Genomic DNA, 12,666 nt, shown 5'->3' on the forward strand with positions numbered 1-12,666 from the left:
TGCAGCTTTTACTAACAGAGATTTATTAAATTTAAACAGCTCCCTTTTTCGTAGCTTCTGGAAGGGAATTCTCTTCGTTTCAGGATTATAGGGAGCTTCAGCAATAACCTGTTCCATCCTACAGCATATGTCCTTGTTTCTCCTTGGTCTTTGCACTAACACAATTATCTTTTTCTCATGTGCTTAACTTTTCTGAGATGGCAGTGGGAATCTATTTCTTTAAGCGCCTTCTCGAGTTGCTGAATTAAGACAACTTTTTTAAACCTGAAATTAAAGAGGTATTCCATTCACCAGAGGATACCTACAGGATCTATGAGATGTAAGAGGTAGAGTGGATACAAAATAGAATTTACCATCTACATGCAAACAGAAAATGCATCCTCATTGAAAGATACAAACTAGAAAAATACAAAGTGAGTCAACTGAGGGCCCACATACACTCCCAGATTTTGATAAATTTGGAAGCCTCCATGGTATTGGAAGAAAGTGTTAGAATAAGATAGTATCAACCTAAATGCCTGTGGAAATAGCATGAACTATGATTGAGGGCCAGGGATTAGGAGGAACAAACCATGATTTTTTCCTGCCCCTGTCCCAAATTGGGCGCAAGTGCTTAAAACAATAGCACAGTTCCTTTTTGCACTCACCTTGCTGCTTCCTTGATGGTAAATTCAACAAATTGTCTCTTGACTTTCATAGATCCTTGTACCTCTTCAAGCAAAATGAAAATTCTTTCATAATCTGAAGATATTTTAAAAATTAGTATTTCTACAATTACAAAAATGAAATATACCTCAATCTTAGTGCATCCACTACCACAGTATACATTTTTCATGGGCTACAATGTTACATAGTGTTTGTGTTTTGAATGCTTAAATCACGACATCTGTATATTACTAAGGAAACTATTGTGAACACTAACAAAGGAAAACAAAACACTTAAGCAGACATATTAGCAATTTTCAGTGAAATTAAAGTAAAGCCATGCTAAATTATATATAGATCCAATTCAGCCAAACAATGAGCTCAAGAGGCAGCTCAATTCTGTTCTAAATCATAGAATGAGACACTTCTCATGCTTTCATTGATAGACATTCTTGCAGTACTTACTTTGCCCAAACCTTCGAACTTCTTTCATTAATTGATATTTTATATCATCATTAATTTTCTTTGCCATGGCAGGAGATATTTGTGGTGTATTTGGCACAGTTTCCACCGAAGACATTGCTGTAACTGGTGGGTCACCTGCAGAGACACTGTAGTTTTTGGTGCCTACCGCAAATTCATTACTATCAGGTTTGTAAAGCAGCTCATCTTTGCTGAGACTTGTGAAGTCGTGAGAGAAAGAATCCAATGCATTGGGTGGCATACGATGTCCTGTCATATTTATCAGCTCTGGTGAATCAGAATTTGACAGGAAGCCATCAGGAGGGGTTTGATCATTTTCCATCTCCTCCTCCTGGATATCGTGAATGACAGTAGCATCTGGAATCCAAATGAAAAAATTGAGCTGTGAGATAAGTGCATTAGGTCACCCCCACAGTATATCCCTCTGATGCCCAGTTTCTAGGGAGTTATCTCATGAAGCAAGAGGATACACCAGGTGGTGATCCAAGACCCCTCAAACTAAGTTCGAGTAAGATAATACAACAAAACCACCTTCTTCCCTGCAGGACACTATGCATGCATATGGAAACCAAGTAGGACAGTACAACCAATACACAAACATACACAGATCCCTGGTACTTCTGCATGAAATACCAGCTCCTGACAGATTAATACAACCAGGTGGAACCGTTGACAAGGAGTTATCAGGTGCCTGTTGGCCATTTGTCATCTCCTCATGGACACTGTGAGTGGTGGTGACATCTGGAAACAAAATGAAGAGGTTGAGCTGTGAAGTAAGTGCATAATGACAACCCCACAGGGATATCCTGCTGATGCTCAGTTTCCAGGACGTTACCCCATACAGCAGGAGGATACACCAGGTGGCAATCAGAGACCCTGAAATTGAGGCAAGCAAAAGTAATACCGCAAAACCACCTTCTTCCCTTGATGACACTATGCATGCATATGGAAATCAAGTAGGAAAGTACAACTTATAAGAAAACATACACAGATCCCTGGTACTCATGGCTGGGATGTTAGCTCCTGCTATATTAATAAGCCCTGATGGAGGGGTTAACAAGAAGTTATGAGATGCTGGTTGGCCGTTTTTTATCTTCTCTCCACAGACATGGTGAGTAACGGTTGCATTTGGAAACCAAATGAAGAGATTGAGCCGTGAGGTAAGTGCATTATGTCAACCCCATAGGTATATCTCTCAGATGCTCAGTTTCTAGGAAGTTATCAATGAAAGAAGGCAAGGATATGCCAGGTGGACATATGATACCCCTCAAACTGAGGCTAGGAAAGAATATACAACAAAATTACCTTCTACCATTCATGAAAATATGCCTGCTTAGGGAAACCAAGTAGGACAGCACAACTAATAAGCAGACATACACAGATCCCTGGTAATCGTGGATGAAATTCCAGCTGCTGCCATATGACGAAGCCATGGAGGAGCAGTTGACAAGATGTTACCAGGTGCTGGTTGGCTGTTATTTATCTTCTCTTCACGGATGTTGTGAGTGACTGCAGCATCTGGAAACAAAAGAAGAGGTTGGGCTGTGAGGTAAGTGCATTATGTCAACCGCACAGGCATACCCCTCTGATGCTCAGTATCTAGGAAATTATCTCATTAAGAAGGAGGATATACCAGGTAGCAATCTGAGAACCCTAAAATTGAGGCCTGAAAAGGTAATACAACAAAACTACATTCTTCCCTCATGACACTATGCATGCATATGGAAACCAAGTATGACAGTACAACAAGTGAATAAACTTACACTGATCCCTGGTACTCATGGATGAAACACCAGTTGCTGCCATATTAATAAGTGCTGGTGGAACAGTCGAGAAGACATTATCGGATGCTGCTTGGCCATTTTTAATCTTCTCTTCATGGACATTGTGAGTGACGGTAGCATCTGGAACAGAAATAAAGAGGTTAAGTTTTGAGTTAAGTGCATTATGTCAACCCCACGGGTATATCTTCCTGATGCTCAGCTTCTAGAAAAGTATACCGTAAAGCCGGAGAGGATATGCCAGATGGCCATCTGAGAACACTCAAATTGAACTCATGAAAGATAATACAACAAAACCACCTTCTCCTATTCATGACACTAGGCATGCATATGAAAACCAAGTAGGACAGTACAACTGAATAAGCAAACATACACTGATCCCTGGTACTCATGGCCGGAATACCAGCTGCTGTCAAATAAGTAAGTCCTGGTAGAACAGTTGACAAGTCATAACTAGGTTGTGGTTGGTTATTTTCCATCCTCTCTTCATGGACATTTTGAGTGACGGTAGCATCTGGAAACCAAATAAAGAGGTTGACTTGTGACGTAAGTGCATTATGTCAATACCACAGGTATATCCCTCTGATGTTCAGTTTGTAAGAACTTGTTCCGTAACACAGGAGGCTATAACAGGTGGTGATCTGAGACCCCTCAAATTTAGTCCAGAAACGATCATGCAAAAAAACCACCTTCTTCCCTGCATGACACTGCATGCGTATGGAAGTCAAGTAGGACAGTACGACTAGTAAACAAACATACACTGATCCCTGGTACTCAGGGGTGGAATACCAGCCCCTGTGACATTCATAAGCCCTGCTGTAACAGTTGACAGTAATGTATCAGGTGCTCTTTGCTAATTTTTAATCTTTTCTTCACAGTCATTGTGAGTGATGGTAAAATCTGGAAACCACATGAAGAGGTTGAGCTGTGAGGTAAGTGCATTATGTCAGCCCTACAGATATATTCCTCTGATACCCAGTTTCTAGGAAATTATCTAAGAAAGCTGGGGAGGATATGCCATGTGGACAACTGAGATCCCTCAAATTGAGGTTAGGAAAGAATATACTACAAAACCACATCTACCCTTCATGAAAATATGCATGCATATGTAAACCAAGTATGACAGTACAACTAATTAACAGACATACACAGATCCTTGGTAGTCATGGATGGAATACCACCTGAAGCCATATGACCAAGCTGTGGTGCAACATTTGATATGATCTTATCAGTTTGGGGTTTGCCACTTTCCATCTTCTCTTCACGAACACTGTGAGTAATGGTAGCATCTGGAAACCAAAGGGAGAGGTCAAGCTGTGAGGTACGTGCATTATGTCAACCCCACCGATATATCCCACTGATGATGAGTTTTTAGAAAACTATCCCATAAAGCAGGATAATACATCATATGATGATCTGAGGCCCCTCAAATTGAGGCCAGGAAAGATAATTCACAAAACAACCTTCTTCCCTTCATGACACTATGCATGCATATGGAAATCAAGGAGGATGGTATAACTAAAAAACACACATACACAGATCCCTGGAACTCATTGCTGGAATACTAGCTCCTGCCATATTAATAAGCCCGGATAGAAAATTTGACAAGACGTTATCCTGTTTTCGTTGGCCATTTTCCATCCTTGCTTCATGGACATGGTGATTGACGGTAGCATCTAGAAACCAAATAAAGAGGTCGAGCTGTGAGTTAAGTGCATTATGCCAAGCACACATGTATATATCCCTCTGATGCTCAGTTTCTAGGAATTTATCACATAAAGCAGGAGGATATACCAGGCAGCGATCTGAGACCCCACAAATTCAACTCACGAAAGACAATACAATAAAACCACATTCTTCCATTTATGATACTGCATTCATATGGAAACCAAGTAGGATAGTACAACTAGTAAACAAACATACACTGATCCCTGGTACTCATGGGTGGAATACCAGCTCTTGCCAAGTTAATAAGCTCTGGTGTAACAGCTGACAAGACGTTATCAGGGGTTGGTTGGCTGTTATCTTTCTTCTCTTCACGCAGATTGTGAATGATGGTAGCATCTGGAAACCAAATGTAGTTGATGAGCTGTGAGGTAAGTGCAGTATGTCAATCCCACAGGAATACCCCCTCTGATGCTCACTATCTAGGAATTTATCTCCTAAGGAACTAGGATATACCAGGGAGCAACTGAAAACCCTAAAATCGAGGCCAGAAAACATAATACAACAATACCGTCTTCTTCCCTTGATGACAATATGCATGCATATGGAAACCAAGTAGGACACCACAACTAGTAAACAAACTTACGCTGATCCCTGGTACTCATGGCTGGCATATCAGCTGTTGCCAAATAAGCAAGCCCTGGTAGAACAGTTGACAAGGCGTTACTAGGTAGTGGTTGGTTATTTACCACTCTCTCTTCACAGACATTGTGAGTGATGGTAGCATCTGGAAACCAAATGAAAAGCTTGAGCTCTGAGCTAAGTGTATTATGTCAGCCCTACAGGTATATCCCTCTGATGCTCAGGGTCTAGGAAATTAACTCATAAAGCAGGAGGATACAGCAAGTGATGATCTGAGACACCTCAGATTGAGCTCATGAAAGAGAATCCAATAAAACAACCTCCTTCCCTTTATGACACTGTGCATTCATATGTAAACCAACTAGGACACTACAACTAGTAAACAAACATACACTGATCCCTGGTATTCATGCCCGGAATACCAGTTGCTGTCAAATAAATAATCACTGGTTGAACAGTTGACAATACGTTATTAGGTTGCGGTTGGTCATTTTCCATCTTCTCTTCACAGACATTGTGAGGGACGGTGGAATCTGGAAAACAAATGAAGAGGTTGAGCTGTGAGTAAGTGCATTATGTCAGCCCCACAGGTATATCCCTATGATGCTCAGCTTCTAAGAAATTATTGCATAAAGCCGGAGGACATGACAGGTGGTGATCTGAGATCCCTCAAATTGAGCTCAAGATAGATGATACAACAAAACCTCCATCTCCCCTTCATGACAATATGCACGTATATGGAAACCAAGCAGGATAATCCAATTAACAAGCAAACATACACAGGCCATTGGTGCTGATGGCTGGAGTACCAGCTCCTGCCACATTAATAAGCCCTGTTGAAGCAGTTGACAAGATGTTATCAGGTTGGGGTTGGGGTTGGCCCTTTTCCATCTTCTCCTCAGGGACATTGTAAGTGATGGTAGCATCTGGAAACCAAATGAAGAGGCTGAGCTGTTAGGTAAGTGTATTATGGTAACCCCACAGGTATATCCCTCTGATGCTCAGTTTCTAGGAAATTATCTCATAAACAGGAGGATATACCAGGTTGCCATACGAGACCCCTGAAATTGAGGCCAGGAAAGACAATACAACAAAACCACCTTGTATGCTTTTTGACACTATGCATGCATATGGAAACCAAGTAGGACAGTAATACAAATAAACAAACTTACATGGATCCCTGGTACTCATGGGTGAAATACCAGGAAAGACAATACAACAAAACCACCTTGTATGCTTTTTGACACTATGCATGCATATGGAAACCAAGTAGGACAGTAATACAAATAAACAAACTTACATGGATCCCTGGTACTCATGGGTGAAATACCAGTGTCTGTCATATTAATACGCCGTGGTCGAAGAGTCAACAACACGTTATCAGGTGCTGGTTGGACATTTTCCATCTTCTGTTCACAGACATTGTGAGTGACTGTAGCATCTGGAAACCAAAGGAAGAGGTTGAGCTGTGAGGTAAGTGCATTATGCCAACTCACAAGTATATCCCTCTGGTGCTCAGTTTCTATGAAATTATTTCATAAAGCAGTAGGATATATCAGGTGGTGATGTGAGACCCCTCAGATTTAGGCCAGAAACGATAACACAACAAAACCACCTTACTCCCTTCATGGCACTATGTATGCATATGAAAACCAAGTAAGACAGTACAATTTATAAGTGGACATACAGAGATCTCTGGCACTCATGGCTGGAATAGGAGTTGCTGCCATATTAATAAGCCCTGTGGGACCAGTTGACAAGACGTTATCAGGTTGGGGTTGGCCATTTTCCATTCTCTCTTCATGGATATTGTGAGTGACGGTAGAATCTGGAAACCAAATGAAGAGTTCAAGCTGTGAGGTAAGTGCATTACGTCAGTGCCACAGGTATATCCCTCTGACGCTCAGTTTCTAGGAAATTATCCCATAAACCAGGAGGACATATCAGGTGGTGATTTGAGACCCCTGAATTTTAGGCCAGAAAAGATAATAAAACAAAACCACCTTCTTCCCTGCATGACACTGCATGCGTACGAAAAACAAGTAGGTCAGTACAACTAGTAAACACACACTGATCCCTGGTACTCAGGGGTGGAATACCAGCCCCTGTGAAATTCATAAGCCCCGCTGTAATAGTAGACAAGAATTTATCAGGTGCCATTTGTTCATTTTTTATCTTCTCTTCACAGATAGTGTGAGTAACAGTTGAATCTGGAAAACAAACGAAGAGTTTGAACTGTGAGGTAAGTCCACTATGTCAGCCCAACAGGTATATCCCTCTGATGCTCAGTTTCTAGGAAATTATCTAAGAAATCAGGGGAGGATATGCCAGGTGGCCATCTGAGACCCCTCAAATTGAGACTAGGAAAGTATATGCAACAAAAGTGACTTCCACCTTTCATGAAAATATCCATGCTTATGGAAAACAAGTATGACAGTACAACTAATTAGCAGACATACGCAGATCCCTGGTACTCATGGATGGAATACCAGCTGCAGCCATATGAACAAGCTGTGGTGGAGCAGTTGACAAGACTTTATCAGTTCGAGATTGGCCATTTTCCATCCTCTCTTCACGGATATTGTGAGCGATGGTAGCATCTGGAAACCGATGGAACAGGTTGAGTTGTGAGGTATGTGCATTATGACAATTGCACCAGTATATCCCACTGATGCTCGGTTTCTAGGAAATTATCCCCTAATGCAGGAGAATACATCATATAATGATTTGAGTCCACTTAAGTTGAGGTCACGAAAGATAATTCAACAAAACCACCTTCTTCCCTTCATGACATTACGCATGCATATGGAAACCAAGGAGGACACTACAACTAATAAACAAACACACACAGATCCCTGGTACTCATCGCTGGAATACCAGCTCCTGTCATATTAATAAGCCCTGATAGAACATTTGACATGACATTATCTCATTGGGGTTGACCATTTTCCATCCCCTCCTCATGGACACTGTGATTGACAGTAGCGTGTGGAAACCAAGTGAAGAGGTTGAGCTGTGAGGTAAGTGCATTATGTCAACCCCACAGGTATATTCCTCTGTGTTCAATTTCTAGGAAATTGTCTAAAAAAGCAGGGGAGGATATGCCAGCTGGCCATCTGATACCCCTCAAATTGAGGCTAGGAAAGAATATACAACAAAACCACCTTCTATAATTCATGAAAATATGCCTGCTTATGGAAACCAAATAGGACAGTACAATTAATAAGTAGACATACACAGATCTCTCATACTTATGGATGAAATTCCTGCTGCTGCCATATTACCAGGCCATGGTGGAGCAGTTGACAAGACGTTATCAGCTGCTGGTTGGCCGTTATTTATCCTCTCTTCACGAATGCTGTGAGTGACTGCAGCATCTGGAAACCAAATGAAGTGGTTGAGCTGTGAGGTAAGTGCATTATGTCAATGGCACAGGCATGCCCCACTGATGCTCAGTATCTAGGAAATTATCTCATAAAGAAGAAGGATACACCAGGTAGCAATCTGAGAACCCTAAAATTGAGGCCAGAAAAGATAATACAACAAAATTACCTTCTTCCCTCACGACACTATGCATATATGGTGCGTAGTGGAATCCTCGTAGGACAGTATAACAAGTGAGCAAATTTACACTGGTCCCTGGTACTCATGGATGAAATACCAGCTGCTGCCATACTAATAAGCACTGATGGAACAGTTGCAATGACATTATTGTGTGCAGATTGGCCATTTTTTACCTTCTCTTCATCGACATTGTGAGTGATGCTAGCAGCTGGAAACCAAATGAAGAGGTTGAGCTGCAAGATAGGTGTGTTTTGTCCCATCCTCCCCCAGAGGGACAGCTATGTATTAATCAGGTTCTAAAGAATTATTTATTTCATGAAACAGAAGGATTTACCACGTGGAAATCTCAGATCTTGTGACAGAGATCAGGTCAGATAATACAATAAAACTACCTTTTTACCTCTTGGCATAATGAATATATGCAGTAAAGAAGTACGACAGCAGAATAAACATTCACAAGTTTTTGTATTCGTCATTTTGTATCATCTTGCTGCCCTTTAGACAATTCTCACTTGATATTATTTGTATAGTTCACCTATAAATGCCATGCTGTGCACAGCAGGAAGCCAGACTAAGTGAGCCCTCCTTAACCTGCCTCCTTTCTACCCCAAATACTCTGAGAAAATACACGTGGCTATTGGAGTTGAACACTCTTATCTCCACTCCATCATCACACATCTGTATTTTTATATGATTCTACAGATCCTCCCCTTCTATCTAGAAAAAGTGACTTTCTTTTCACTCCAGGTCTGTCGCCTCTTTCATTTATTCATCATCTGTGGCAGGCAGCATGCCAGGACCCAGGGATCAGCAGTAAACAGCCCAGGGAGCAACGTTCCCTGCCCTTGTGGAGCTCACATCCTCATGGGGCAGTCAGACAGTACATGCACAATGAGCAAATGAAACAAGCAGCATTGGGCTGGTGTTGGAAAAGCAGTCCACAGGCCTGTGGGAGACAGCAGCAGAGGGAGCCCCCGGGGCTGCAGCTGGTTTGGCAGAGGCTTCTGAAGAAGTGCCATTGGGCAGGGCTTGGAGAAAGAAGCAGAGCCTCCTGTGCAGAGGCAGAGGGAGAGTTCCAGGCTGCAGTGAGGCCAAGGGTAGGGAATGGAGTGGGGATGGACCGGGCACTACAGAGGTGAAGGACAGAGGCAGAGAGAGCCAGGAGGAAATGGATGGGACCCATGTTAGGAGAGGGTGACAGAGGCCAGGCCGTGCAGAGGCTTGGAGACCAAAGCCAGTTCAGGGTCTGTTCTGAGTGCTTAGGAGAGATGAGGATGGGTTTTCAGGAGGGACATGGCATGATGTGATTTACGTGCTGAAATAATTATCTAGCCACAGGGTTAGAGAGTATGCGATAGATGAGCGAAGATTAGAAACACAGAGCTAAGAAGGCATTGTACTAGCCTGGAGACAGATCACGGCAGCGTGCACTGGAGGCATAGAGAGAAATGGTTGGATGCAGAATTTATACTGGGCATCTACTGCTGGACTTGCTAAGAAATGGGAAATGAGAGAGTAATAAAAGAATCATGAGATAACTCATAAGTGACTTTAAGTATTTTGACTAGAACTGCTAAGTAAAAGTACACCAGGGGTGTTCAGGAGGTGTTAGGCAACCGACCATGAGAGCTGAGTGCTGCCAACTCTTCCTGAATCTGGTTCAGTGACCTTATGTTGACAGCTTGAACTAGGCCATGGTGGGATTATTTGCCCGATGGATAGCTGCAAACTGTAAAAACCAGGATTCCTCAATCCCCCATACCTGTGAACAGCTGGTTGTTACACCTTTGTGGATGTTTCACCTAATGGACAGTATCTTTAATTGAAATAGTGAAAGATAAAAGTAGAGTATTTTTGGAGAGAGGGAGGTCAGAAATTTGAGCATGTAGAGTCAGTTGAATTTTACATGCCTATTAGACACCCAGTAAAGATACCGCGAGTGTAGTCGTATTTGAGTCTGGATTTCAGGAGCAAGTTGTAGTGTAGAAGTATAATGGTGAGAATTCTTATAGTGTGAATCATTTAAAATTCTAAGACAGCATGGCATCGCCTAAGGAGATAGTATATTGAAGAGAAGAGAGTCTAGGATTAAGCTTTGGGGCTCCGAAATATTTAGAGGTGGGAAGGGAGAGGAGAAAAACAAAAAAGAGAAGGAAAATGAGTCTCTAGTAACAGGGTAAGAAATCCAGGTGTCTGGGGACCCAAGAAGCTTTCCGTGCAGGAGGGAGTAAACAACTGTGTCGCATGCTGCTGAGACATTAACGCCAAAGTGTAGCAAACACTGGTGACCTTGATGATAGTAGTTTCATTGGAGTACACTAAGAAGCCAGACCACACTGGGTTAGAGCGGAATGTGAGGACAGGCAGAAAGTGAGCAGACCCATCCTCTTGTTGAGCCCACCATCTCCTTCTGCCTCAGGAACCTGCTTCATTCATCTAACGCTTGCAACAACTCCAAATTGTTGCACCTAATTAGAACCTTGCCCTTCCACTTGCAAATGTGCTCGTATCTGTTCATCCCTCAAGGACATGACTACAAATGTCCTTTGACATGGTTGAGGCCCAAAGATTGGATTCCCCCTCACCTTCCTGTTTGTCTAACCACGAGGACATACTCTTCCTTCTCTTAGATGAAGAGTGTCTCTTGGATTTTCTGGAATGCTTCTTTTTGCTTTGATGCCCTGTTGCAACCAGATTTACTTCATCACTCCTCATTTGCTGAAAAACATCAGTGAACATATTCCATTAAAGACAAATCCAACCACTGCAAAGTCACAGTCTTCATATGCATACACAGCCATGCATTTATATCATTAATGTAAGTTTTAGTCACAGGTCAAAGATTTCTCATCCCTGAACATACACGATGCTCTCAGAAAAGGCAAGCTAATTTTAATCAAGTCTCAGTGAAACAAGGGAAGGTAAAATACAAGGTGTTATCCAAAGTCAAACATGGTACAGTCATGATAAATCAGAATGCTTGGGGAATGAGTGGCTTTCATCATCCAAAGGTATAAACATATGGTTATCTCTCTCATGAAGTACACATCATTTTGTCTCAGCCCTTGTTAGGGGAGAAAAAAAAAGAAATACCTTTTTTATCTTTTAGTGCTTTTTTTTTTTTTTTTTTTTTTAGACGGAGTCTTGCTCTGTCGCCCAGGCTGGATTGCAATTGCATGATCTCGGCTCACTGCAAGCTCTGCTTCCCCGAGTCACGCCATTCTACTGCCTCTGCCTCCCGAGTTCCTGGGACTACAGGCACCCGCCACCACGCCCGGCTATTTTGTATTTTTAGTAGAGACGGGGTTTCACCGTGTTAGCCAGGATGGTCTTGATCTCCTGACCTCCTGATCCTCCCACCTCGGCCTCCCAAAGTGCTGGGATTACAGGTGCGAGCCACCACACCAGGCCTCTTTTAGTGCTTTAAAGTTAGTTATTAACCAATACTCATTAATACTTTATTAGATGATACATATAGATAATGAAGGGTAGGATAGATTGAAAAGATAAATTTTCCCACCTCCAACCTTATGGAGATTCCGATATGTTGATCTTGGAATCAGGCAGGGGTAGGGCGTGCTTTACAATGTTAGTGGTAAATAAAACATGAAAATGAAGGGTATAGTATGTATGTTAACTAAAAGCTGTTTTCATCAAAGGATAACCCAAGAATATGTTCCTGCCTACTAGAGGTACCAAGAAGAGCTGGTAATATTACTACTGAAACTATTCCAAAAAATTAAAAAGGAGGGACTCCTACCTAACTCATTTTATGAGACCAGCATCACCCTGATACCCAAACCTGGCAGAGATACAACAAAAAAAAACTTCAGGCCAGTATTCCTGATGAACATCGATGCAAAATCCTCAATAAAATACCGGAAAA

General features: G+C 42.0%; 1 protein-coding gene across 9 annotated transcripts in view; it reads right to left on the bottom strand.

Moving 5' to 3' along the window:
* Positions 1–12,666, bottom strand: part of LOC100979609 (sarcoma antigen 1) — a 22,707-nt gene continuing 10,041 nt past the window's right edge. For 4 of the 9 annotated variants that reach the window (XM_034950025.2, XM_034950024.2, XM_055106380.1 and 1 more), the window contains 18 exons: positions 11,366–11,498; positions 8,453–8,593; positions 7,676–7,816; positions 6,904–7,044; positions 6,517–6,657; positions 5,996–6,142; positions 5,609–5,749; positions 5,221–5,361; positions 4,833–4,973; positions 4,445–4,585; positions 4,058–4,198; positions 3,283–3,423; positions 2,892–3,032; positions 2,506–2,646; positions 1,732–1,869; positions 1,111–1,485; positions 648–741; positions 1–264 (listed from right to left, as the gene is read on the bottom strand). In XM_034950025.2, the coding sequence (XP_034805916.2) occupies positions 165–264; positions 648–741; positions 1,111–1,485; positions 1,732–1,869; positions 2,506–2,646; positions 2,892–3,032; positions 3,283–3,423; positions 4,058–4,198; positions 4,445–4,585; positions 4,833–4,973; positions 5,221–5,361; positions 5,609–5,749; positions 5,996–6,142; positions 6,517–6,657; positions 6,904–7,044; positions 7,676–7,816; positions 8,453–8,593; positions 11,366–11,498 (2,679 nt within the window). In that variant the 3' untranslated portion in view covers positions 1–164. The remainder of the gene's footprint in view (positions 265–647; positions 742–1,110; positions 1,486–1,731; positions 1,870–2,505; positions 2,647–2,891; positions 3,033–3,282; positions 3,424–4,057; positions 4,199–4,444; positions 4,586–4,832; positions 4,974–5,220; positions 5,362–5,608; positions 5,750–5,995; positions 6,143–6,516; positions 6,658–6,903; positions 7,045–7,675; positions 7,817–8,452; positions 8,594–11,365; positions 11,499–12,666) is intronic. The other 5 variants (XM_055106383.1, XM_055106382.1, XM_055106384.2 and 2 more) reach the window with 3 other exon arrangements.

Source organism: Pan paniscus, chromosome X, assembly GCF_029289425.2.
Source record: "Pan paniscus chromosome X, NHGRI_mPanPan1-v2.0_pri, whole genome shotgun sequence".
Lineage (NCBI taxonomy): Eukaryota > Metazoa > Chordata > Mammalia > Primates > Hominidae > Pan > Pan paniscus.